Source organism: Oncorhynchus kisutch, linkage group LG15 (assembly GCF_002021735.2).
Source record: "Oncorhynchus kisutch isolate 150728-3 linkage group LG15, Okis_V2, whole genome shotgun sequence".
NCBI lineage: Eukaryota > Metazoa > Chordata > Actinopteri > Salmoniformes > Salmonidae > Oncorhynchus > Oncorhynchus kisutch.
Window position 1 is genome coordinate 30,725,788 of NC_034188.2, and position 23,990 is coordinate 30,749,777.

Genomic DNA, 23,990 nt, shown 5'->3' on the forward strand with positions numbered 1-23,990 from the left:
AATCATCTCCTTTGCCTTGATCACGTTGAGGGAGCGGTTGTTGTCCTGGCACCACACGGCCAGGTCTCTGACCTCCTCCCTTAAGGCTGTCACTGTTGTTCTTGGGCACAGGGACTATGCTGCCCTACCAAGCAAAAATGCAGTAACTGATTATAGCGTGGAAATGAGAAAAATGGCTTGTATTTAACTTGGTTTCACAGTATGCAGTTACTGCTAACATGACCCCCAATTTCTCCAAAACACAATACAATAGAGGCAGGATACTTGTCCACATAATTAAGCATGTATTTAATATAGCAAAAATTACATTAACTCATTTTTGGGAGCTGTCTTTTAGCCAAGATATGAAATGCAATCATAATTGACTGCACATATAAGGCACACACAACAGTTGGGATGAACGAGTGACACATTTCCGGGCAAGATAGATCCATTTGAAATTAATGAATTCTTCCCTCGACCGTTGCCCTGCAAGTGTATACTCGTGTACACTCGTCAGACGTCAGGAAACGTCATCAGAAGTGTCCACTTAATTTGAGGGCTGAGGGGATAGGGTGTGTCTTTTAAGTGTTTGGAATGTAACCCTGCACTTTTTGGTACTCGTAGTCTGTCCGTTAGGGGGTGCTGGCTCGCGCGTCACAATTTCACATACAGAACTAGCATACACACAGCACGCAACAAAAGCTAGGCTATCGATATACTACCCTGTGTCTCTTTCCCGTCGAGACAGCTTAGGAAATTGGCAATATAGCTTAGCCAGCTGTTATTTATCGTTTAATAGAGATGTCGACCACGACCGGCGGTGGAGAATTTGGCAACCCCCTGCGGAAATTCAAGCTCGTATTCTTAGGCGAACAAAGTGGTAAGTGGAGGTCTTTTCAGCAGAGCATGTGAGTATTTGTTTTGGTGAGAGTACCGCTATCTGACGTTAGCCTGGCTGTTAGCTAGCCAGGCCGAAACAGAACGATTATGCTAAACGACGCCTTGTTATGTTAGTTAGCTATATGTTAGCCAAGGGAACTTGCTTACTAGCTAACGTTATCCCATTGAATCAGCAAAAATTGGTTGCTTGAAATCATGTTGCCAAAGATATTGGTGGATAAAGCTATCTAGCTAATTTAGGTACTAGCTAACGTTAGCTTGGTAATATATTTGGTCGTATCCCGTAACTAACTAACGTTAAGATACTGAACTGTCGGTGTCATTCACGAGTTCAAGTTACATTCTTTCCATTTGATGTGAATGTTTTTCTGTTTACTTGGTATCTAACTTCAGCTTGTGTGGGTGGAGTCAGTTTGCTAAGCCACGTCTGTCAGAGGGGAGCCAGTTGAGCTTGCTAACTCACTGAGCCTTTTATTCAACCTTGGCCATTTCCTGTGACAAACGTCAACATTCAGAGAAATAAACCAGACATATGCTATATTATTTATTCAAACAAATATGAATTCAGATTTGCATAGCCCCAAAACGGTATATCGATTTTCCAGTCCATTTTAGCTAGCTAACGTTAGCTAGTTATCGCCTTCATTCGTGGCTCCACCCTTTGCCAGCTCAGCGTGGGTCAGTACTCCAACGCCTAGTTTTTCGATTTATCATGGAAATAAACAATACCTTCACATATATGATCACTGTCAGTATTGTGTTTTAAATAGCTAAATGTTTATTATAAAGGTACGTTTTATTGCTTTTCCTCACGAATTACAGTTGCAGAGGATCTTGCAGAATTTAGAAAATGTCAATGTAAACGAAATGTTCTGTCTTTACAGTGGGAAAGACATCGCTTATCACCAGGTTTATGTATGACAGCTTTGACAACACATATCAGGTACATTATCTTATCTCAAGTACAGTACTGGTTATTCATTGCATGTAACTAACACATCAATCAAATGTATTTATAAAGCCCTTCTTACATCAGCTGATATCTCAAAGTGCTGTACAGAAACCCAGCCTAAAACCCCAAACAGCAAGCAATGCAGGTGTAGAAGCACGGTGGCTAGGAAAAACTCCCTAGAAAGGCCAAAACCTAGGAAGAAACCTAGAGAGGAACCAGGCTATGTGGGGTGGCCAGTCCTCTTCTGGCTGTGCCGGGTAGAGATCATAACAGAACATGGCCAAGATGTTCAGAGATGACCAGCAGGGTCAGATAATAATAATCACAGTGGTTGTAGAGGGTGCAACAGGTCAGCGCCTCAGGAGTAGATGTCAGTTGGTGTTTCATAGCTGATCATTCGGAGTATCTCTACTGCACCTGCTGTCTCTAGAGTTTAAAACAGCAGATCTGGGACAGGTAGCACGTCCGGTGAACAGGTCAGGGTTCCATAGCTGCAGGCAGAACAGTTGAAACTGGAGCAGCAGCACCACCAGGTGGACTGGGGACAGAAAGGAGTCATCAGGCCAGGTAGTCCTGAGGCATGGTCCTAGGGCTCAGGTCCTCCAAGGAAAAAGGGTAACATTAGTTGGCATCCACACCACTCTGAGCTTTGGGTTGTTTTGCTTGTTGGAAATGTCTGCCTTTGAGAGCCGAGTTTCTATTTTTTGTAACCTGATTATACCTTGCATACAATATGATACAAAACTGGGGGGGAAACAAGGACACAAGGCCATATTTTTCTTTGGCTTATTGTTGAATGTTGTATAGTCATGCAGTTTGGTAGTGATATCTGAGGAGAATGTTTTTTGTCTTGCAGGCAACAATTGGCATAGACTTTTTATCGAAAACGATGTATCTGGAAGATCGTACAGTAAGTACCACTTGGCTTCTATATCATCTGCATCACTTGAAACCATTTTACATGTCCCTTAAGTTTGTGCCCATATGAGATCATTGTATATCCCCCTCCAAGCCACTGTCAAAAAGGGGCTTAGGTAGTCTCCTTTTTATCTAATCCTGACTAGACTGCTTGTTTAAAGCATGGACGTAGATGCACTATGAGTTGCAGTTTCATTATCAGTTTTCATTTAGCCCATGTTTTCTTTCCTACCATGATTCTGTTTTTAGTTCCATCATCATACGTTTTTGTCTCTGTCCACCCCTCCCCTCCATCCCCATGGCTGGGTTTCGAACTGTGTCCGCTCCTCGGTTTGTTGTGTGGTTGGCCACAGATTCGGCTCCAGCTGTGGGATACAGCCGGGCAGGAGCGGTTCCGCAGTCTCATCCCCAGCTACATCAGAGACTCAGCCGCTGCTGTGGTGGTTTATGACATAGCAAGTAGGTATCACCTCCCTGCCCTTCCCTCAGTGGACGGAAGGGGAGAACAGGGCAAACAGCATTTCCGCAGCTTGGCAACGTCACTGGACTGTAGTAATGAAAATAGCCTCCTAGTGCTTCAGGGCTTCCATTGTCTGAGAATTATGTGCTACCATAAAGTCAGTAGATATTATAAATGACATTGTTGGTGCAATGGTTCCAAATAGGCCAATAGAGTGGAATGGTATACCTCTTAGTACATCCAGTGGCAGTGTGGAAATGTTGTCCCTAAAGGGGCTTGTCTAAGGAATGGGGGAAATGCTTTCCTTGCTCCAAATGCATTGATTTAGAACATTTGCCATCTGTACTAGGTAACTAAAAAGTGTCAACATTGGGAACAGGTCATCTGCTAGCTACATGGGAAAGCTTTTTCCTATTCCAGGATGCATGAGCATTTCCGCCTCTGCTGCCATGATGTTCTCTTGCAACTATTTTATGTCGTTCCTCTTTTCCATTTTCCCTTTCCGTCTGTCCCGTTTCCTTCTCCTCCGTCCCACTCCCCAGGTCCGACTCCAGCTCTGGGACACTGCTGGACAGGAGCGTTTCCGTAGTCTCATTCCCAGCTACATCCGCGACTCCACCATCGCTGTGGTGGTTTATGACATCACCAGTGAGTTAGAGCTGTGCTCTCATCACTGTAAATGGGGGGGGGGGGGGGGGGGGGGCAGAGTCAACTGAGATATTACATTGGGAAGGATGCTGTCATAAGATAGTAGCAAACCTCAACAGCTTCTAATGTATGAGTAGTGTTGCTATTATTGGAGGCATTTAGTCTCGCCATGTAGGGACTTTAATGATGCAACTTCATGGAGGTTAGGGAGTTTTCCCTTGTATTAACAGTGGCGTGGGGACTACTATTCCTTTACTATTCCTTAAACTTAACTTACTGTTTACTTTTGCTTACTAACACCTGGCTACTGTGTGTTCACTCCTCCGCTGAAATCAACTGTACTTTCAATGAGGAGCAATGACTGTTCTGATTTGCAAATGTATCTAACGTGTTCATATCCCCTTCACCCGGAGTTCAAACCTCATAAGATATTTAAAGTGATCATTCTCACTCTGTATGCATTCTGAATTGCTACTGTTCTTCCACTCAGACCTCAATTCATTCCAGCAAACCTCTAAGTGGATTGATGATGTCAGAACAGAGAGAGGAAGTGATGTCATTATCATGCTTGTGGGAAACAAAACAGACCTGGCTGATAAAAGGTACATGGTGTGTGTGTGTGTGTGTGTGTGTGTGTGTGGAGAGTAGTTGATGAGGTGGTAAACGGCAATGTGGTCCCTGAACTGAATATTGACCTATTTGACTGTTGTATGTGTGAACACTTTGTCTCAAAAGCCTGGTTCCTCCTCCCTCGATTGTATTTGGCATCCCATCTTATTTAGATTTTAATGAGTATATTGGGCACAACATTCATTTTCAAGTGTTTTCTGTTTTTGATCTATTGAACTTTACTCCATGTTCACCCTGCTTACTATTTGGTTAAACCTTTCTTTTTTTGGTCAAATTTTGGTTTTATCAACATTTTTTTGTTCCCTCTCCCCGGTGTCTCCCCATGTCACTTTGATTTGGTGTCCACTCCCAACCCCCTGACACCACCTTCCCCTCCTGTCACTCCCCCTGGGACCATGGCAGACAAGTGTCTGTTGAGACTGCAGAAAGGAAAGCTCGTGAACTCAATGTGATGTACATAGAGACCAGTGCCAAGGCTGGCTATAACGTCAAACAGGTGGGTGTCCAGTTACCACCAGCAGGTGTTCAAACGGCCTCCAGAACTGCTCATTATGCTCCCCCTTAGGGAGAGTAATTTGTCATGTACTACGTGGATTAGATGTTTAATGTGGACCAAGTGACTGTGCTGTGAGTGACTTTGGATTCCCTCTATAGCGTGTCAAGCTGTTTCATCTTTTCTCAGCAAAGCTGCTCCCTCCTATCCGTTTGTCTCTCAGAGGCATGACCAAACTAACCCTCTCTTTTTCTAACCAAAAACTCTGAGCTCTTCGTTTTCTCTCCATCTCCCCCTTTCCCTCTCGGCCTGTCCTCTTTCATGTCTGTCTATCCCTCCATCTCTCCACCTCTCGGCTGTGGCCTGAGCAGACAGATCACCACGGAAGAGGGCGAGCAGAGAGCTAAGGAACTGAATGTCATGTTCATTGAAACCAGCGCAAAGACTGGCTACAATGTCAAACAGGTAGAGCTTCTGTTCACTCAGGATAGTCCAGCCCAATCTTCCCTCCTAGACTATTTTCACAACTTCTAGTTTTCCCTTCTCTTTTCACTTGACTCCGCATGGCCTGTCCCCCTTGTCCTCTATGCGTTGTGATTCACTTCAGTGCTCAGGTGTTGTGTTGACGTTCACGTCCATTGCTTTAGAACGCTTCGGCATCAATTGTACTGCGCTGTCTGGCTCCATGTTGTTTTTTTCTTATTTTGCCTCGTTCCACAAAATGTCTGCTTGTGTTTCTCACTGTTTCGCATGGAGCCATCAACAGGCTTATTGAATGGGGATAGAATCTAAATAATCACATGACCAATTTGACGCAAGTTAACGACTCTTAACGTGTTATTGGGACATCTTCCAAGATGAATGTGTAATAAAAATCAGGATCAATTTTGTCATGTAGCCCCATGTACAAATATACTGTAGATTATTTTTATTTTTTGTGTGTGTGAAATGATCTCTTATAAATATTGACTTACCATCTAGGCTGTAACTGTTATGTGGCCAACATTACATTATTGATGCACTGTGTGGTACGGCTGTTTTGCTCCACTGTTTCCTTTCTTGTGGTTCCTCAGCTGTTTCGCCGTGTTGCCGCAGCCCTACCTGGGATGGATAGCACACCAGAGAAGAGCAAAGAGGACAGTATCTTTTCACAAATGGGTTATTCCCGAGGCAGAATGGTTTGTAGTGTGTTTGAGCTCAACATGTAATCAACACTCCAGAAATGTGTCAGTGTCTGTTGTAATGTTATCTATTGCTTATGAATTTAATTTAGTTGAACTTGCACGATATCCCCCCCCTCCCCCCCTAAATGTTTGATGCATGAAATGTCTAATGGAGAATATTCCTTAAGCACCTCCTCTCTCAGTGATCGATATCAAACTGGAGAAGCCGCCGGAGATGGCTGTGACAGAGAGCAGCTGCTCCTGCTAGTAAACACCTAAACCCCCACCTGACCTGCCTCCTCCCCACCAACAGCTTGTGTCTCAGTAGCCACTCTCCCCACCCATGGCTCACTGCCATCGGCTGCAGAACCTCTTTCGACTCAGTGATTTTTCAGAGTAACTGTGAGGATGTGCTATTACTCTGTATTTAAACAGATCTAAAGATAATATTAAAGGTAAAAAGTAAAACTGTCAACACAGAATAGGTTAAATGCTGAATATGATCAGATTGTCATCCAACTGCATGGCATTATCTAGGATTGCAGACTGACAACTAAATGCTCCTGGGTTATTGCACTTTTTGGAGCATTAGTGCCATCACACTTGACATTGTTGTAAAGTGATATTGTTTGAGATTATTTAAGTGACTATGAAAGGTCTGTCCCTTTTTAGTTCTTTGGTTTTATTTCCAATGGAGAGTCTGGAGTGGGTCAGCTACAGTATTCTATATATGTGATCAACAAGGTGTCTGTTACTGATTCCCATAATTCTTTAAATACTTTGTTGCAAAAAGATTCCCCTCAACTTGATGAACATTATTTTGAATCATTGTTGGCTCAAATCTATTAATTTAAGCCTAATGAATAAGGGATATTTTTAAGGGCAAGAACAGCCAAATAACTTCATTTAGGATTACTGTAGTTTAGTCGACTGAAGATTTCAATGGCGGCTGGTTTGTTAATTTGGCAGGTTGTCCAAGGGGATGCTTCAGAAAGTATGTGTAGCCAATGCGATAGGAAACAAGGGTATACATTTTTAGAAAGGGGACATAATCCCAAATTCATTGTACTGGAAAATACTAACTTAAATCTACTGATGTACACTTCAAAACTATGGCTGCTCTGTCAGAGAAACGTTCCTCAGTCATCTACATGCATACAAACATCTTGTGTCTGAGGAGAAAAGGTGATTTAAAGTCCATGTGTGGGGCTATGGAGTGAGCAGGTGTCAACCCTTTTACACACTAAATGGAAACATGTCACTTGGCCCATACAATGTTTCCTACTCACCCTCCAATTGATATATGTATTGTCTTGTTTTCATCACACTTGCAGGAACAGCGTGCTCATCATGCATGATTTATAGATGGTTAAGAACACAGATGCCTTGCTTGTTTGTTCACCAACGGTGTGCACTGAATCGAGTCCCAATATTGTAAAGATCGAGAGGCCTGCTGACGGGCCTCTGGCTTCAGTAGTTGTTTTGTAGAGCAGTTTAGATACAGCTAACGCTTCCTAACACCCTTGCTGTAAAAAAACAAGTGCAGTGAAGATAATTTGTATCGCTATTGCCTGTGTATGACTGTTGTTTTTAATTTATTTAACACAAGCAACTGTAAAATCGCATTGAATGCTTGACAAAAATTAGAGTTGCTGGCACGCACGTGGAAGTTAGTGTTTTATTTATTTCCGTGTCTCTGCTTGGATGCTGAATTTCAAAGCAAAAGCCAGGCCTGGATGTTTCGTCTCAAGTCACCACGGTCACACTGATGATGTTGACTCCCTGCAGTGTGTATAGTCAGTGGATTGGTTTAGGTACAGAAAAGGCTTCTCTTCACCCCTGTCCTTTACCGCGTACACACGGTGGCATACACAAACCAAATAACCACAGTCAAAAATGGCCCAACCCCACAACCACACACACCAATAGCTGTAGATTGTTTGAAAATGTCATCATTTTAAAATGTTTAAACAAATGTAGATAAGTATTTAATTACATCGAACAACCTTTAGCTTAATAGCTAAATCTATTACCTGTCGCTGACTGAATACTCAGCTCTGTGCTTTTCTGAAGTGTCTGTCCAGTTGAAATATGTCTACTAGTGTTTAGCAATGTTTCTGTGAATAATAATGTACTGTTAGTATTACTCTGCTGTAAACAAAAAGGATAGTTAAAGAACACAAGTGTATCACATGAAGTAAAGGTATTTCACCAAAATTGTTCCAAGCTTCTCGCAAATTATTTTTATGAATGTTATTAATAGGATAAGCCTACCTTTACATACACATTACTTTAGAATTGTTCATTTAACTTTGTTCCTACAAAATGAAGAATGTCAGATTTGTTATTTATCAGCGTGGTCTTTAAAATATCTTATTTTACCTCTTTCTTTTATCCATATAATATAGTATTACAGGTCAAAGGTTATTGGCCCTAATGAATGGAATGTTGCCTTTTGTCACTACAGTGTAGCCCTGATCAATAGATGTATGGGCCTTGTCATGTATTCCACAATGCATTAGAGATAATTGTAACCAACAATGTGACCGTTTCTGTGCCAGGAGGACATTTTATTTTTGCATAAGATATTGTGCATTTACAATATACAGTATGTACACTTTGAGAGTGATTTATTGGCCAAGCATAAACTATTTATGACTGATAGGATCAGCGTTCTCCGTTTTCGGTTTTACCTGAAGGTTATAATTATTCCGAGATATCACCTATGGCCACAACAATTGAGGTGGCTTATTCTAATACGCAACAATAATTAATTACCAAAATCTAGATTTGTCACATTGCACACGTTACACATCATGAATAATATATTGAGGCAAAAAAATTTGACAGTGTACAAATAGCTAAATATAACTCAATTCAATTGACATGAGTCTGATTTAAATATAATTGAAATATATAGGTCTATGTAGCCTAAACTATGGCCTATTTATATTTTAATACAGTATTCTCGGTTTTCATTTGAAGGGTCTTTATATCCTTCGCTTGTTATGCAAAGAAATTGGCAACTTTGTAGTTGTCACATTCCTTCTGAAGTTGTCAGCACAAAAGACAGATAAACATCTTGATTGTGTTTTGCGGAAGTCTGTATAAAGTGTCGCGGAAGGGCAAAAAAGCATCTAACGACGTACTTGGGTGTTCAACGAGTGGTCGGTAAATAACGAGCGTTTTCGATAATAACTTTAGTAACGATGGTTTCGGAGATTTAACGATGCTCCTACCAAGGTTATAACGATTGACGTAGCCTTAATATGCTTTTGGGAAACTGGGCCCTGGACTTTATGTACGAATGAAATCTAGACGAATGAAATATAGGGACACCATCATTCCCAATGTCAGCCAATTTGAGCTAACACAAGCTAGGGGTAGTTGTTCTCATTCCAAAACGATGTGTGCACTGTGTAGACAAGAAAAGATTCCAGTAGGCTACCTGTGTGAATTCCGGAAGCAGTTACGTGTAGAGTTGTTCTGCATTATTTTCGGCTGGAATCTGGGTGGGTCAGGAATCCAGCACAAAAATCCAGTCTAACTTGATATGATAATTAGTGAGTATATCCGGATTGATCTCACTGTCATAATAGAATAGCATTTTGGAGGCAGGAGGATCGGACTGGATACACAACATTAATTCAGTGACTTTACTAGCATTGCCTTTCGCACTTGTTTTACTGCTTATTAAGTAGCTACCCTTTTCCCCGTTCATCCAGAACGTTATTATGTCTCGAATTCTTTCGGGAATTATACCAGACGAGGCAGTCTTCACAGACTTCAGAAGACAAGCCTTGTCAACGGACAACTGGTACAGTAAATATGACAAGAACGGAATGGAGGTCTGGGTCGAGGTGGCCCCAGTAGCATCATCCCCTCAAGGAAACAAAAACATCCCTAAAGTTCACAAGATAAAGGTGAGGACACTGGCTTAATTTATCTGTCGATTTGATACACAGTAGTGTAGCCTAATGTTTTAGCACTAACACTTAACAGTATATGGTCATGGATCAGTTGAGTTGTTTGACCAAAATATGTTCTCTCTCTATATATATATATTTTTTCCCCCCACCTTCATTTAACCTGGAAGGCCAGTTGAGAACAAGTTCTCATTTACAACTGCGACCTATCCAAGATAAAGCAAAGCAGTGCGACAAAAACAGCAACCCAGAGTTACACATGGGATAAACAAAGTACAGTCAATAACACAATAGAAATATCTGTTTACAGTGTGTGCAAATAAATAGGCCAAGTACTGTATACTTGTTCAAAAGGTAAGGCAATAAATAGGCCAAGTACTGTATACTTGTTCAAAAGGTAAGGCAATAAATAGGCCAAGTACTGTATACTTGTTCAAAAGGTAAGGCAATAAATAGGCCAAGTACTGTATACTTGTTCAAAAGGTAAGGCAATAAATATGCCAAGTACTGTATACTTGTTCAAAAGGTAAGGCAATAAATAGGCCAAGTACTGTATACTTGTTCAAAAGGTAAGGCAATAAATAGGCCAAGTACTGTATACTTGTTCAAAAGGTAAGGCAATAAATAGGCCAAGTACTGTATACTTGCTCAAAAGGTAAGGCAATAAATAGGCCAAGTGCTGTATACTTGTTCAAAAGGTAAGGCAATAAATAGGCCAATAGTGGTGAAGTAATTACAATTTAGCAATTTACACTGGAGTGATATATGTGCAGATGAGGATGTGCAAGTCGAAATACTGGTATGGGGATGAGGTTGGTAGTTGGTTGGATGGATGGGCAATTTACAGATGGGCCGTGTACAGCTGCAGCTATCGGTAAGCTGCTCTGACCGCTGACGCTTAACGTTAGTGGGGATTTTTGATTATTGCAATTCGTTCCAGTCAACTATATATAGTCAACTATATTAACAAAATATGGGAATATCCTGTTTTCTATTATGAATCCCATAGTCTGAATAGAGCAATAGACATTGCATTAAAGGACTAACTTTTACCCATTCCTGTCCTTTGCCTGACCTTTTCCAATGTATCTCTATCGGGGCTCTCCACCCCTGTTCCTGGAGAGCTGCCGTCTTGTAGGTTTTTGATCCAACCCTAATCTAGCGCACCTGATTCTAATAATTAGCCGGTTGATGAGCTGAATACGGTTAGTTACAGCTGGGGTTGGAGTGAAAACCTTTCAGGAGGGTAGCTCTCCAGAAACAGGGTTGAAGAGCCCTGCGCTAAGTAGTCTTTTGACATTTCAATGTCCCTTGGAGACAGCGTAACACAGGTTTTCTGTTCTACATTTGCACCACAACCCTTTTGTTTTTGTGTGGCAGCATTGTTACAAGAACACCTAGGGGTTTCCAGTTTTCCATGACCATTGGTTTATCTGGTGTCGTATTTTATTGTAGTGAGTACTCAACAGATAAGGCCTGATCTTGAGATGGAATGAATTTACTGTGTTACTTCAATAATCAATTTACTTCAATGCTCTCTTTTGCTGTTTGGATTTCAGTGCAGAATGACCATAAAAGATGTGTCAGCCGCCACCATGTACGACGTCCTTCATGATGGCCTGTATCGCAAAAAGTGGGACCCCACCATGTTGGAGAGCTTTGACATTGCCCGGCTCTCCCCTAACGCTGATGTGGGCTACTACTCATGTGCGTGCCTCTTATTTGCTTGAGTTAAAAGTGCTATTCCAAATTCCTCTGTCATTGTCTCTTTCTTTACAGTGCAAAAACCTGACGGGTCAAATTTACTAAACGTTTGTGGTTCAAAGATGACCACAGGTGAAAATGTGCAGTAAATCTGGTGTAAAGTATTTTATTTACATTCCTTCCACTGTCCCATTGCTTTGAGGAACACATTTCTCTATGGTGCCCCTCCACTGCATCTCTGTTTCCATTGCCTCCTCTCTCACTAACTTCCATTACACTATATCGCATTGGTTCCATCAGCAGTTGTAGTGTACTTCTTATTCTGCCCTCAGGAGTTCAGATAAGGCATAAGGGAGCTGGTTTTTAGAGTGTATTTGTAGTCTACACGAGAGTGCAGTTGCTGCCATTGAAGGTCTTCGGAATCTTTGGTTACCATGACAGGGGGGTGTTTGTAGGAAAGCTCTCCTCAAGTAGTTTTTCATTTGTTGTTGTCCCTTTTGGTTTTCAGGGCTGTGTCCGAAACCACTGAGGAACAGAGATGTGGTGACGTTGCGTTCGTGGCAGGTGACGGACGACGAGTATGTGATCGTTAATTACTCAGTCAAACACCTGGTACGTATGCCATGCACCTTCACCTCCTTGGTCTGTAGACTCTCTGGCTCTTAGCAACCACCCAGTATATACAGCAGTCTGTCTCCGCTCTACCGTTCCTATAGTTCAATGGCAGTTATTGTCCTCATACAGGCCCTTGCAAAAGTATTCAGACCCCTTGGATTTCTTCACATTTTATTGTTACAAAGTGGGATTCAAATGGATTTAATTGTATTTTTTGTTGTTGTCGACAATATACATGAAATACTTTAATGTCAAAGTTGAAGAAACATTTGAAGAAAAAAAAGACTAGAATATAGTCATTGCATAAGTATTCAGACTTTGTTTAGGCCTAAATTAGTTCAGGAGTCAAATTTGGCTTAACAAATCACATAAGTTCCATGGACTCACTCTGTGTGCAATAATAGGGGTTGACATGATTTTTAAATGACTAAGCATGTCTCTGCCCAGATACATACAACATCTTTAAGGTCCCTCAGTCAAGTATTGAATTTCGAGCACAGATTCAAGTACAAAGACCAGGGAGCTTTTTGTAAACATCATTAAGAAGGGCAGTGATTGGTAGATGGGTAACAATAACAAATCAGACATTGAATATCTCTTTAAGCATGATGTGGTTAATAATTATGCTGTGGATGATGTATTAAACCACCCAGACACCTCAAAGATACAGTCGTCCTTCTGAACTGAGCTGCAGTACAGGAAGGAAACTGCCCAGGGATGTTACCATGAGGCCATTGGAGATTTTAAAACAGCTACAGAGTTCAATGGCTGTGATGGGAGGAAACTGAGGATGGATCAACAGCATTTTAGGGACTCCACAATAATGACCTAAATGACAGAGTGAAAAGAAGAACACAAATATACTCAATATTCCATAACATCACATCACTGAGTAACTGCCTCCTTATTTTCAAGCTTGGTGGTGGCTGCATCATGGTATGGGTATCCTTTACATCGGCAAAGACTGGGGGGCTACCAGAATAAAAAGAAACGGGATAGGGCTAAGCACAGGCAACCTGGCTCAAGTCTGCTTTCCACAGGACACTGGGAGATGAATTCACCATTCAGCAGGACAATAACCTAAAACACAAGGCCAAAGCTACACTGGAGTTGCTTACAAAGAAGACAGTGAATGTTCCTGAGTGGCCAAGCTACAGTTTTGACACAACCCAATGAGTCCCACCGGTGTGATTTAGGACTTCTAACCCCTTTTAAAAATGGTGGTATCAACCATTAGTCTGTGTGAGAGAAGGGCGGATCTCGAAGGGGCCCGGGGCTGGGTCTTTTTTTACAAAAATGTCTGTAGAGTGAGAATGGTTTGAGCTACAAAGTATTCAAGCTACAGTATTTCTGAAAAGCTGAGACTAACGAACGCGCATGTTTTGCTCTATGTCCCTCACAAGCTACACAAGTCGTTAGAAGCTGAGGTGTTCATCTACATAGGTCATAGGAAATCCCAGGACATAGTGTCTATAATACTGTAATAAGCTCACATGGTTGCTGTCACAAACTCAACACAGTTGTCACTGACTATTTGGATATTCATGTCCCACTGAGCAAACCATTTCTGTACTTACAACATTCATATAAATTCATTTTTATCAAATTTTTGAATGCAACTTTTGAATGTCAAATAGTTTTGTGTTCTACTTGTAGACCTGGATGTCCTGAAAAGAAAATGGTAAAACACTTCATTGTGAAGCGAGAAATAAGGGCTGGAAATGCAGATAAATGATAGTCAGAAAAAATGAAAAGCTGATTTTTGCTGGGGTCTCGGGACTGATAGGGTTAAATCTAATTGAAATTCTATGGCAAGACATTAAAATTGCTGTCTTGCAATGATCACCAACATCTTGACAGAGTTTGAAGAATTTTGAAAACATTCATGGGCAAATATTGCACAATCCAGGTGTGCACTTACCCAAGAAGACTTACAGCTGTAATTATTGCCAACATGTATGGACTCAGGAGCTGAATACTTATGCAAAGACTGTTTTATTTAATACATTTTATTAATCTTGACAAAAATATATAAATTGTTCTTCCACTTTGACATTACAGAGTATTTTGTGTAGATAATTAAATTAATTGTAATCATACTTTGTAACACAATAAAATGTGAATAAATCCAAAGGGTCTGAATTAATTTTGAAAGGTACTGTAGATGAGTCATATAACAGAACCACCTAATGTATATTTAAAAAGATGAGGTGGTTCTAATGGGGATGAAGAAATTATGTTTTTATTACAATGTAACATTCAGTTACTAATAGGTACCGAATGTTACATCGTTCTACATACGCCCAAAATCTCAGCTGATTTGGTTCTTATTTCTTCCGTCACAGAAATATCCTCCCAAAAAGGACCTTGTGAGAGCCATCTCCCTCCTTACTGGTTACCTGGTGAAGGCCACAGGACCCAATAGCTGCTCCTTTACCTACCTCTCACAGGCTGACCCCAAAGGTGAGACCCACTGACCTTCTTCAGATCCTATGCTTCAGTTGTCTTTTCTTTACTGAAAGATATTTGATACAGGGTATGTTACACTACAGGTACCAAGAGTTGCTGTGAATATTGATTATTTGGTTTATTCTGTATTTCAGGTTCTCTTCCAAAGTGGGTGGTGAACAAAGCATCTCAGGTTCTGGCTCCCAGGGTACGAATAATATCAGCCATTGTTACTAATCTTCCTGCTAAATTCTGTAGCTTCTTTGTGTTTGACGACAGAGTTCTAACTGTTTTTTAATTTGGTTCCAAAGCAACAATCAGCCAATACCTCTGTGTGTTTGTGCGTGTTACGATGGTAATTCTTGTCCTGAACTAGGTAGTAAAAGCTTGCCATCTTAAGAATATTGAGAGTGGGTTTCAAGTCCCTTAAATTACCATGGTAACCATAAAAAAACACACTGGAAGGTACAGTCCAGCTCTGTTTTATTTTTTTGACATTTAAGTCTCTCAGGAAGAGAAAATGACTCTCAGTAGCCCTGTAGAACTTGTTCTTCTGGTTTCATAGCATGTGCAGCATGAAACTATTCAGGGCAAGGTGTGTCTTTGTGTGCGAAACCAAGACTGTGTGTGTGGCTCATAACTGTGATTGAATGGAAACCTGATGATTAATGATTAACAGCTAGCTGTTAATCATCTTAAATTGCACCCCACTTACGCTCTTTGTAATATCATTACATTATGTACAGTGCCTTCAGAAACTATTCACACCCCGTGGCTTTTTCCACACATTTTGATGTGTTACAGCCTAATTTGAAAATGGATTAAATTGAAATTTTTTAAGTGGTACTCAGTTGATATGTTGTTGGATTTGCCCCAAACATAACGCTTTGTATTCAGGACATGAAGTTAATTTCTTTGCCACGTTTTTTAGCAGTTTTACTTTAGTGCCTTATTGCAAACAGGATTCATGTTTTGGGGTATTTGTATTCTGTACAGGTTTCCTTCTTTTCACTCTGTCAATTATATTAGTATTGTGGAGTAACTACAATGCTGTTGATCCATCCTCCATAAAATACTTATTGACTCAAGACATTTCAGCTTTTCACTTTGAATTAATTTGTAAACATTTCTAAAAACATAATTCCACTTTAACATTATGGGGTATTTTGTCTGTAGGCCAGTGACACAAAATCTCAATTGAATCCATTTTAAATTCAGGCTGTAACACAACAAGTGGAAAAAGTAAAGGCTTTGGGAGGTGTGAATACATTCTGAAGGACTGTACATGCATATGACTCAGGGCAGAACTGTAAAAAAAAAAATGAGGTGAAGGGGAAAAACTAGGCTGAGGCTCAGCTCTCGTTCTCTGACGCACTCCTCTCTCCCTGCAGGTACTGAAGTGTGTGCACAAGGCGGGCCAGAGTTACCCAGAGTGGAAAGAGCAGAACTCTCCAGATCAGAAGCCCTGGTTGTACCCAGAGCAAAGCACCCTGCCCATGATGGACCCGGCCGAGCTGACCATCCAGCGGGCAGACTCTCTGGAGAACGTAGATGAGAGCTCTCAGCTGGACGTTCAGGAGAGTAACAAAGCAGAGGACAGCAGCTGAGCACGTCTGTCAGAGGAGATGAAGCCTAGACGAGAGGATGGATGGACAAGCTCACGCAGACCTAAAGACTCAAGTCCTCAACCTCTCCATGGCACATGATCCCAATCTTTAAAGTTTTAAGATCCACCCCCAATTTATTTTGTACTTATCCAGTTTTTGCCTAATAAACCACTATTTATGCCTATATGGAGGACGAGAGAATAAACTGTTTACATCTGTTTGGCCTTATGGAGCTGAACAACATACCAACGAGTGGAAATTCTGGTTCTTCCCCTCCACCTGAACTGATAATGCAGCCAGTTTTTGCCAACGAACTGTGCCAACTCCAGACAATGCACTGGCAGAGGTGCTAGATGGACTTGGTTGTTGATTGTTACGTACAGCTACTTTTAGAAACGACAGCATCAGGTATTTTATATTACCAGCCTTGTTTGATAGTTTTTTATACAATTTGATATGAGGTTTGGAATAATTCAGAAGTTAAAGAAAAGCCAGGATTGGCTGTTTTGATTTCCTGAGTATAAATTAAAGTGAAAAGATGTATTTGTGTATGAATTTTTATTTGATGGAATACTTGTTTTTTGAGCTACATTGTATTTCACTATTGTCTTTATGACTGGAAACCATGAGTATGACTAGACAGAAAGTGCCTTGTTATTCTGTAGGTTCCCAAATGGGTATTTATTGAAAGTTTGTGCAATCTGGGAGGGAGACAGTGGAATTGATTCCATTGCTGGTTATATACCCTTGGTATATATGCTTGGTAAGCATGCTTTGGACTTACTGTAGGCACTGCATATAGGAACCAATGGTGACTTAATTAAATGGAAATAGTTTTAGCAAAATATCACACATAGTATTTTAACAAATGTACACAGTGAATTGTCTGATTTATTTTGTGTTATTACCTGAAGAATCACCATCATAGATCTTACCCCTTTTAAAGTGTATTTATTGTCATAAAGTTACTGATAAGTAATGTCATGACAGAGCAAGCAAGGATCCTGAAGTTAGCCTTGCATACAGCTCTTGAACTTGACTTTGAAGACAAATGATTGTAAAGTCATTTTTTTTATATATAAACCTCATAAGGTCCACATGTATGTGTAATTAGTGTTTTGCTGTGACAGTCAGTCAACCCCCCCCCAACAGAAACTCAAAGTGGAACAAGTTAATCTACTGTGGTGTCACTGGAGCAATACAGGGAGACCTGTTTTTCATAGGAAGGGAGGGTGTTTGTGTTTCAGGGAACATATTGTAGTTGCATGTGGCGCATGACCTGATTTAACCTACATGACCTGATTTAGCCTACATGACCTTTTTTTGTTTTTCCTTGTCAGCTTGGGGATTTGATCTAGCAACCTTCCGGTTACTGGCCCAATGCTCTAACCACTAGGCTACCTGCCGCCCCAACCTGATTTATCCCAGATTAAGCTTCTGTAACCATGTAATGATTCTTTCATTGAAAGAGGAAACCAAATGTGTCACTGTCACGTGGAGTAGGCCAGAAGGCTATACTGGAAAACATAACCTCTATCAAAATAAAAAGATGGCGGAGCCGCAAATGTTCTTCTGTGCTTCACGGTGTTAATTTACAAAGTGATTCCGGAACAAAAACAACAGTACTGCCATCAAATGTATACCTTATGGGACAGCTAAAAACAATGCTGCCCCATTCACAGCTCAATCCAAAATGCCTCTCCATGAACTGAAAGAGAGGCTCCTTTTGTAGGCCTAGCCCCTCCCCTCAGAACAATTAACCCTAATTAATTAAGCAATTACCTAGTCAAACCTACATTTTCCATTAACTAAACATACTAAAGTATGTACATTGCAACATGTTTTTTTTTTTTACAATATCACCACATAACATTTACAAAATTACATCACTACTGACAGTGTCTTTTAATATGCCCATTACATTAATGAGCCATTTGGGACAGGCCCTACAAAGTCAGCCCAATTCCCTTTGCTCGGGTCCTTATCCAGCATACCCAGAAGCTACAGAGATAGAGGAACAGAACAAACAAATGCGCTCATCCACAACATAGATAAGTATAATACATATTACTTATATTAAAAATGAACACTGACAAGTGTGAAATGTATGCACTAAGACAGAGAAGTTAAGTTAACAATATGGGTCGACACACAAGTTATCTTATAATGGAGCAGGGAGGAGTGATGAATGTGTGCGTTAGAGACCCAAATGCTGCCCGCGGCCAGTGACGGACTTCTACGTCACAGAAGATCAAATAAAGTTATAGCAAGGCTTGAGTTTAGACGTGTTTTATTTAGTGTTTTACAAGAGCATGATCTGTGAAGTGGGTCACAGGACAGAAGATAGAGTTGACAGAGTGAAAACAAGTTCTACTATCCTGACTCCATCTTTAGGGTCATTTAATGGACGAGTGATTTATTTACACCATCTAATCTATTTTAACATGTAAAAACAGATTTGGAACTCATTCTGTGCTGACATTTTATAAGTGATGGATCATAAACTACAGCACAGGACACAATGTGATTTTGTTTAATGTATTAAGCTTCATACAAGGCAAGTATTAATTTATATGAGATTATGGTGTCGCCATAGTTGAATGATGTTGGCACCTTAATAGTCGACATGTTATGTCAAATATAATTTAAGTTAGTTAATAATAGTTCTACAGTTTGTAATAGCTAGTCTGGAAAAATGTTATCTTAGATAATCGAAACATTTCATATTAAATTAACTTAATCTTTCACAGTATCAAGGCATTATCAGGGCCTCGGTCCATTATGTTTTTTGGAATATCATTAAACTGTGTATAAATGTATACAAATACACTGAACAAAAATAAATGCAACAATTTTTTTTAAACAATGTAATTTTAGAATAAGGCTAACGTAAAATGTGGAAAAAGTCAAGGGGTCTGAATACTTTCCAAAGCGTGTGTATGTCTATAAACTCAGCAAAAACAGAAACGTCCCTTTTTCAGGACCCTGTCTTTCAGGGACCTGGAGCATTATGGTATGCAAATAATATACATTACTCTATGTTGTGTCTTCAGGGCATGACTCACTGTGCAAGTGAGTGAACACCTGATATAACAACATCCTTTCAGCATCTGAAGCAGTGTGCATCGTTTAGTATGTGGAGGGGGAATGCAATGTCTTTATGTGGTCCTGGGGTGTAAATGTGAATGGATCCAGTTAGTCATGCGGTCGTTCATCCTTAGGTTGAAACGGAGGACAGGGGCTGTAATCTGTGGGAGGAGGACACTAGTGAAGTGCAGGTCTATCCACCAAGGACATCAACTCCTACAAGACGGACACTCACTCACACACTCTCTCCCGGGGAACTCGTCTGCCACCTAATGCACAGTCCTTTCCTTCTGTCTCTGGTAGTCTATGGGAAACAGGAAGTTATATAACAACCTGTTATTAAAACTTCACAGGTTGGAGAGGAGAAACTGAGGCAATAATGGCGTCAGATACAATTTAGGCACCTAAAATATTAGATGGCGGAGCAGGTGATGGCAACACTTACTGTAGGGAAAGAAGCGTACCCTCATCAGAATCTCTCTGGCAGTCTTCAGAATCTCAACAGCCTGAGAGGAGAAGAAACGTTTTCTATGAGTGAGTGACAAATGTATGCCCGCAAAGTGTGAATCTTTTTAGAAACATAAGTTAGTGCTGCAGTACAAAATGAAGTAATGAGATTTATCAAGAGGTATAGTGTGGTGTGTACCAGAGGAGGCTGGTGGGAGGAGCTATAGGAGGGTGAGCGGTATCAATGGAACAGAGTCAAACACATTGTTTCCATGTGTTTGGTACCATTACATTGATTCCATTCCAGCCATAGTCCTTCCCACCAGCCTCCACTGGTGTGTACATTCTACAGTGCATCACTGACCCTCGAGTGCTCTATGTCCTGGAAGTCCACTTCATTGACAGACAGCACCTGATCTCCCTCCTGGAGCTCTGCTCTGTGGGCGTCCGAATCTGGGACCACCTTTCATACACACAGGGAGATGAAGGCGATCGGAGAAAACAGAGATGCCAACATTTCAGAGTCTTAGAAGTGTAATTGGGCAGTAGCACCAGCCTCATCCTCTTTCTCACACACACACACACACACACCTTGGAGATGAAGATGCCCAGCTGAGAGGCCTTGCCCCCACGGATGTTGAAGCCTAACTGTGCCCCCGGAGGTTTCTTCAACACAATGGTGCGTGGCAGGAACTGGGTCAGCTCATTGTTGTAGTCAGGATGGTGGATACGCTACACAGACAGACACAGAGGGAACATTGTTGAAGATCTGTGGTGGCGGCGCCCTAGACTGAATGTTGCCAGTGTTATGACAGGGTATGGATGTCATGTCAGACTCATACCTCCTGCGGGGCTATCCATGCTGGGGGACTCTCGTAGGAAGGCAAAAAGACAACTGGGAGTTGGTAGTCATCATACGGGATCTTTTGGTCCATGGTTTCAAAACCTATTGGTTAAAAAAAAGCATAGGCAATTATCATTACAGCATACAATAGTCTCTCCAAAACAATAGGTTATATCTGTTTGGAGGCTGTGGGACACTAAATGGCGCTGCATGGTCAATCCAAATGTCTGCATTGGCCGTGATATGACCTATGCAGATGTCAGGGCATTCATACTTCTTGCGCTTTGCGGAACAGCGCAGAGCTGTTGTGAAAGATGTTGTCAAGAAAGTGAGTTTGTGTTTACACAGGACCTCCCGCCTTCATCTACTGTCCATCAATTAAATTTTTTAGGCATGTCGGTTAAGAACAATTCTTATTTACAATGACGGCCTACCCTGGCCAAACCCTGACGATGCTGGGCCAATTGTGCGCCGCACCATATGGGACTCCCAATCACAGCCGGATGTGATGCAACCTGGATTCGAACCAGGGACTGCAGTGATGCCTCTTGCACTGAGATGCAGTGCTCAATTTGGCATTGTTACAATGCGTCGCTGCTCTGTTAAAACATTTGAGAAGAGCACGGCGATGCGGAGTTAAATTTGGCCTCTGCGTACCTCCAGAGGCCCACATTTCGGATCAAGCATAAATTGGCTCTTAGCGATTTCAATGAGGAACAATTGTACCGATATTAGCGATTCACGATTTTGCTGGGGTGCAACTTGCTTTTTTTCTAAGAGGGAGGGGTTAATTTTGTCATGGACAGGCGAGAGGAATTCAGAGACCTTATTCTGCGCTGGCAAAATCACAGATGTACAGGCAATTTGGCTAAATAAAATAAGGCAATATATAATCACAGGAGGTTTGCCTCTGCAATAACAGTATAAGCGAGACAATAACTTATTGAACAGGGACCCGAATCAAAATCCATAAACGTTACTGGCTTAGCCATTAGTACCTGCATTTTTCATGTTCGCAACCTGTCCTGACATATTTTTTTATTCATAATACAAAAATAAACTTACGTTGCTACATCAAACATTTCTAACAAAACAAAACACAGGTATTAACAAGAAAATACTCAAACATACAAAAAAGAGCAATAAAACAATACAAAAAATACATTTGAGTGCAATTGTAATCACTCAGAAAGAATCTTATTATAATGATCCAGGAAGATGTTATTCTTGTTGTTATTCACTCTGGTTAATGTTTTAATAAAATAGTTGAATTCAATCAGAATTTTTTTTAATTTTGGTATAGAATTTTTGTTTGTGTAAGTATTTGGCAACAAGAATACATAAAAATAAAAAAATCATTTCAGTAGTATTGTTATCATTGCAATAGTAACATATTATATATTTCATGCCAAAAACATGGGCAGTGTTCATAATGGTAAATAAGTATTTTGCAAGGTTTTCCCAAAATTCTGACACATATTTACATTCAAAGAACAAGTGAGACAGATTCTCACCTTTTTCACAGAAAACGCTGATATCACCAATAGCCACAGATTGGGACATCATAGAATTACATGGATATATCTTATGTAAAATTTTGAAGTGCACTTCCTTAACTTTGTTTGGCATACAATATTTGTAAGGCCTTAACAATGCATTTTTTCCAGACAATGTCAGGAATAAGCATGTTACAGAAAAACTTTCCTCTCGGTGTAAGTTGGTTTTGTGAATGAAGAATTTGTCGTATATATTTATTACAACAAGATCTCTCAAGTAAGCCCACGCCTTCCAATCTGAGTTCTGGATAAACTTTTTGATCATTCCCAAAACTAAGATGAGTTTTCATTCGTGTAGTTAGACCACTGGGAACAGCTTTGATCACAGAAATAAACTCTGAAAGGTATTGGAAACTCTTTCAATGTTATAAATTGTTAATATGTGAGAATATTACCCTTGTTGTCGAAAATATCAAGAACAAAATCAATATTCCTCTCGTGCCAGCTGGGAAGCGTGTCCTGACATTTGTTGTTCGTTAGCTATCACCAGTTAGCTAGCTAGCTTAGGCGGTGATTACGAGCTGCACCATCGTCATTCTGACAAAATAACGCAAGTGTAGCAAGTAAACTACAGATGACTTTAAATGTTACAATGAATCCAAAATATAAACACCGTTATTGTATTAATGTAATCTACTGTTAGCTAGCTACAAATAGCAACAATCTTACGAGGCAAAAAAGACAACTTCCCCTTCAAGCCACGCCCTGCTGACGAGTGATGGATAACTGCATAGAAAATAATAAAACTTTATTGTCCATCAAGGATGGAATTGTTTCTTTAGATTCACCTTCCAAAGTCGCATACAAATACACAAATGTGTATTTTGTGACTGTGACCCAGAGACTCTTGACCATTTATTTTGGGACTGCTCTTATGTCAGAAGATTTTGGAGTGAGTTAGATTTTATTTTCAAAGAAACAACTATTCATGTTAATTTGAAAGACTCTATATTATGTTTTATTTTGAACCAAATTATATGGACCCTGATTTAACTTCAATTTTTAATTTGTTTATCTTTCATGGAAGATTCTTTGTCCTTAAAATGAAGTGGGCAGAGAACAAACCCCTCTTCACATTATTTAAGATATAATTGAAATATGATTTTGAAATTATCAGTAAATGTAAAAACAAAAAAGCAATACGCACCATAAAAGTATTTAACAAATTGAAAATGAATCTTGATATGTAATACCCGTCTGTTAGGTTTATGTACTCTTGTTTGTATATCTCTGTTTTTTTTGTATTTGTTGTGTGCATAATAAAATAATACAATTTAAATAAAAATGTAAAACAAAATAAATAAAAGGGTCACATACGCATACACATTTAAACCAGTCAGTCCATCATTTTGCATACACCAAAAACATTAATACATTCACTCACAACCGACCGTTGTCCCAACTGCACTGGATAGATAAGTACATATACTGATACAATTTAGTTTGCATTTAGTATTCCAACATCACAAGGAACAAATTCATGTTTGAACACGTTCTTCTTGGCCATGGGCATTCTGAAGCGCTGGCCAGAGGGAAGTCTCTCGAACTGAGGGTGGAAGCGGTCGTCAATGGACAGCCAGTGCCTTCTTTTTGGTTGCCTTGTGTAACAG

General features: G+C 40.4%; 3 protein-coding genes across 22 annotated transcripts; 2 read left to right on the plus strand and 1 right to left on the minus strand.

The window, feature by feature from the left end:
• Positions 1-483: 483 nt before the first annotated feature.
• Positions 484-8,366, plus strand: LOC109905145 (ras-related protein Rab-6A). Of its 11 annotated transcripts, none has more exons than XR_004203026.1 (10): positions 484-862; positions 1,767-1,825; positions 2,691-2,744; positions 3,002-3,211; positions 3,755-3,860; positions 4,351-4,462; positions 4,893-4,986; positions 5,355-5,448; positions 6,057-6,123; positions 6,350-8,366. XR_004203026.1 is itself a non-coding variant. In XM_020502356.2 (8 exons), the coding sequence occupies exons 1-8, from the start codon at positions 784-786 to the stop codon at positions 6,412-6,414; spliced, it is 636 nt and encodes a 211-aa protein (XP_020357945.1). In that variant the 5' UTR covers positions 503-783; the 3' UTR covers positions 6,415-8,366. The 11 variants fall into 11 exon arrangements, 4 of the variants coding, with proteins under 4 accessions (XP_020357945.1, XP_020357946.1, XP_020357947.1 ...); XR_004203025.1 differs by having other exon boundaries at positions 647-862; positions 3,106-3,211; XR_004203023.1 differs by lacking the exon at positions 3,755-3,860 and having other exon boundaries at positions 503-862; positions 3,106-3,211.
• An 856-nt stretch (positions 8,367-9,222) lies between these two features.
• Positions 9,223-18,015, plus strand: LOC109905146 (START domain-containing protein 10-like). Of its 2 annotated transcripts, none has more exons than XM_020502362.2 (7): positions 9,223-9,317; positions 9,872-10,069; positions 11,632-11,779; positions 12,285-12,388; positions 14,737-14,854; positions 14,995-15,047; positions 16,231-18,015. In XM_020502362.2, exons 2-7 carry the CDS (start codon positions 9,881-9,883, stop codon positions 16,444-16,446), a joined length of 828 nt encoding a protein of 275 aa, XP_020357951.1. In that variant the 5' UTR covers positions 9,223-9,317; positions 9,872-9,880; the 3' UTR covers positions 16,447-18,015. The 2 variants fall into 2 exon arrangements, with proteins under 2 accessions (XP_020357951.1, XP_020357950.1); XM_020502361.2 differs by lacking the exon at positions 9,223-9,317 and adding an exon at positions 9,337-9,709.
• Positions 18,016-18,719: 704 nt separating this feature from the next.
• LOC109905148 (PDZ domain-containing protein 11) lies at positions 18,720-23,113 on the minus strand. Of its 9 annotated transcripts, none has more exons than XM_031790089.1 (7): positions 23,050-23,113; positions 20,823-20,926; positions 20,572-20,712; positions 20,345-20,443; positions 19,979-20,039; positions 19,769-19,837; positions 18,720-19,694 (listed from the first exon to the last, which is right to left on the minus strand). In XM_031790089.1, the coding sequence occupies exons 2-6, from the start codon at positions 20,913-20,915 to the stop codon at positions 19,803-19,805; spliced, it is 429 nt and encodes a 142-aa protein (XP_031645949.1). In that variant the 5' UTR covers positions 20,916-20,926; positions 23,050-23,113; the 3' UTR covers positions 18,720-19,694; positions 19,769-19,802. The 9 variants fall into 9 exon arrangements, with proteins under 9 accessions (XP_031645949.1, XP_020357953.1, XP_031645950.1 ...); XM_020502364.2 differs by having other exon boundaries at positions 22,776-23,110; XM_031790090.1 differs by having other exon boundaries at positions 19,773-19,837; positions 23,050-23,105.
• Positions 23,114-23,990: the final 877 nt, after the last annotated feature.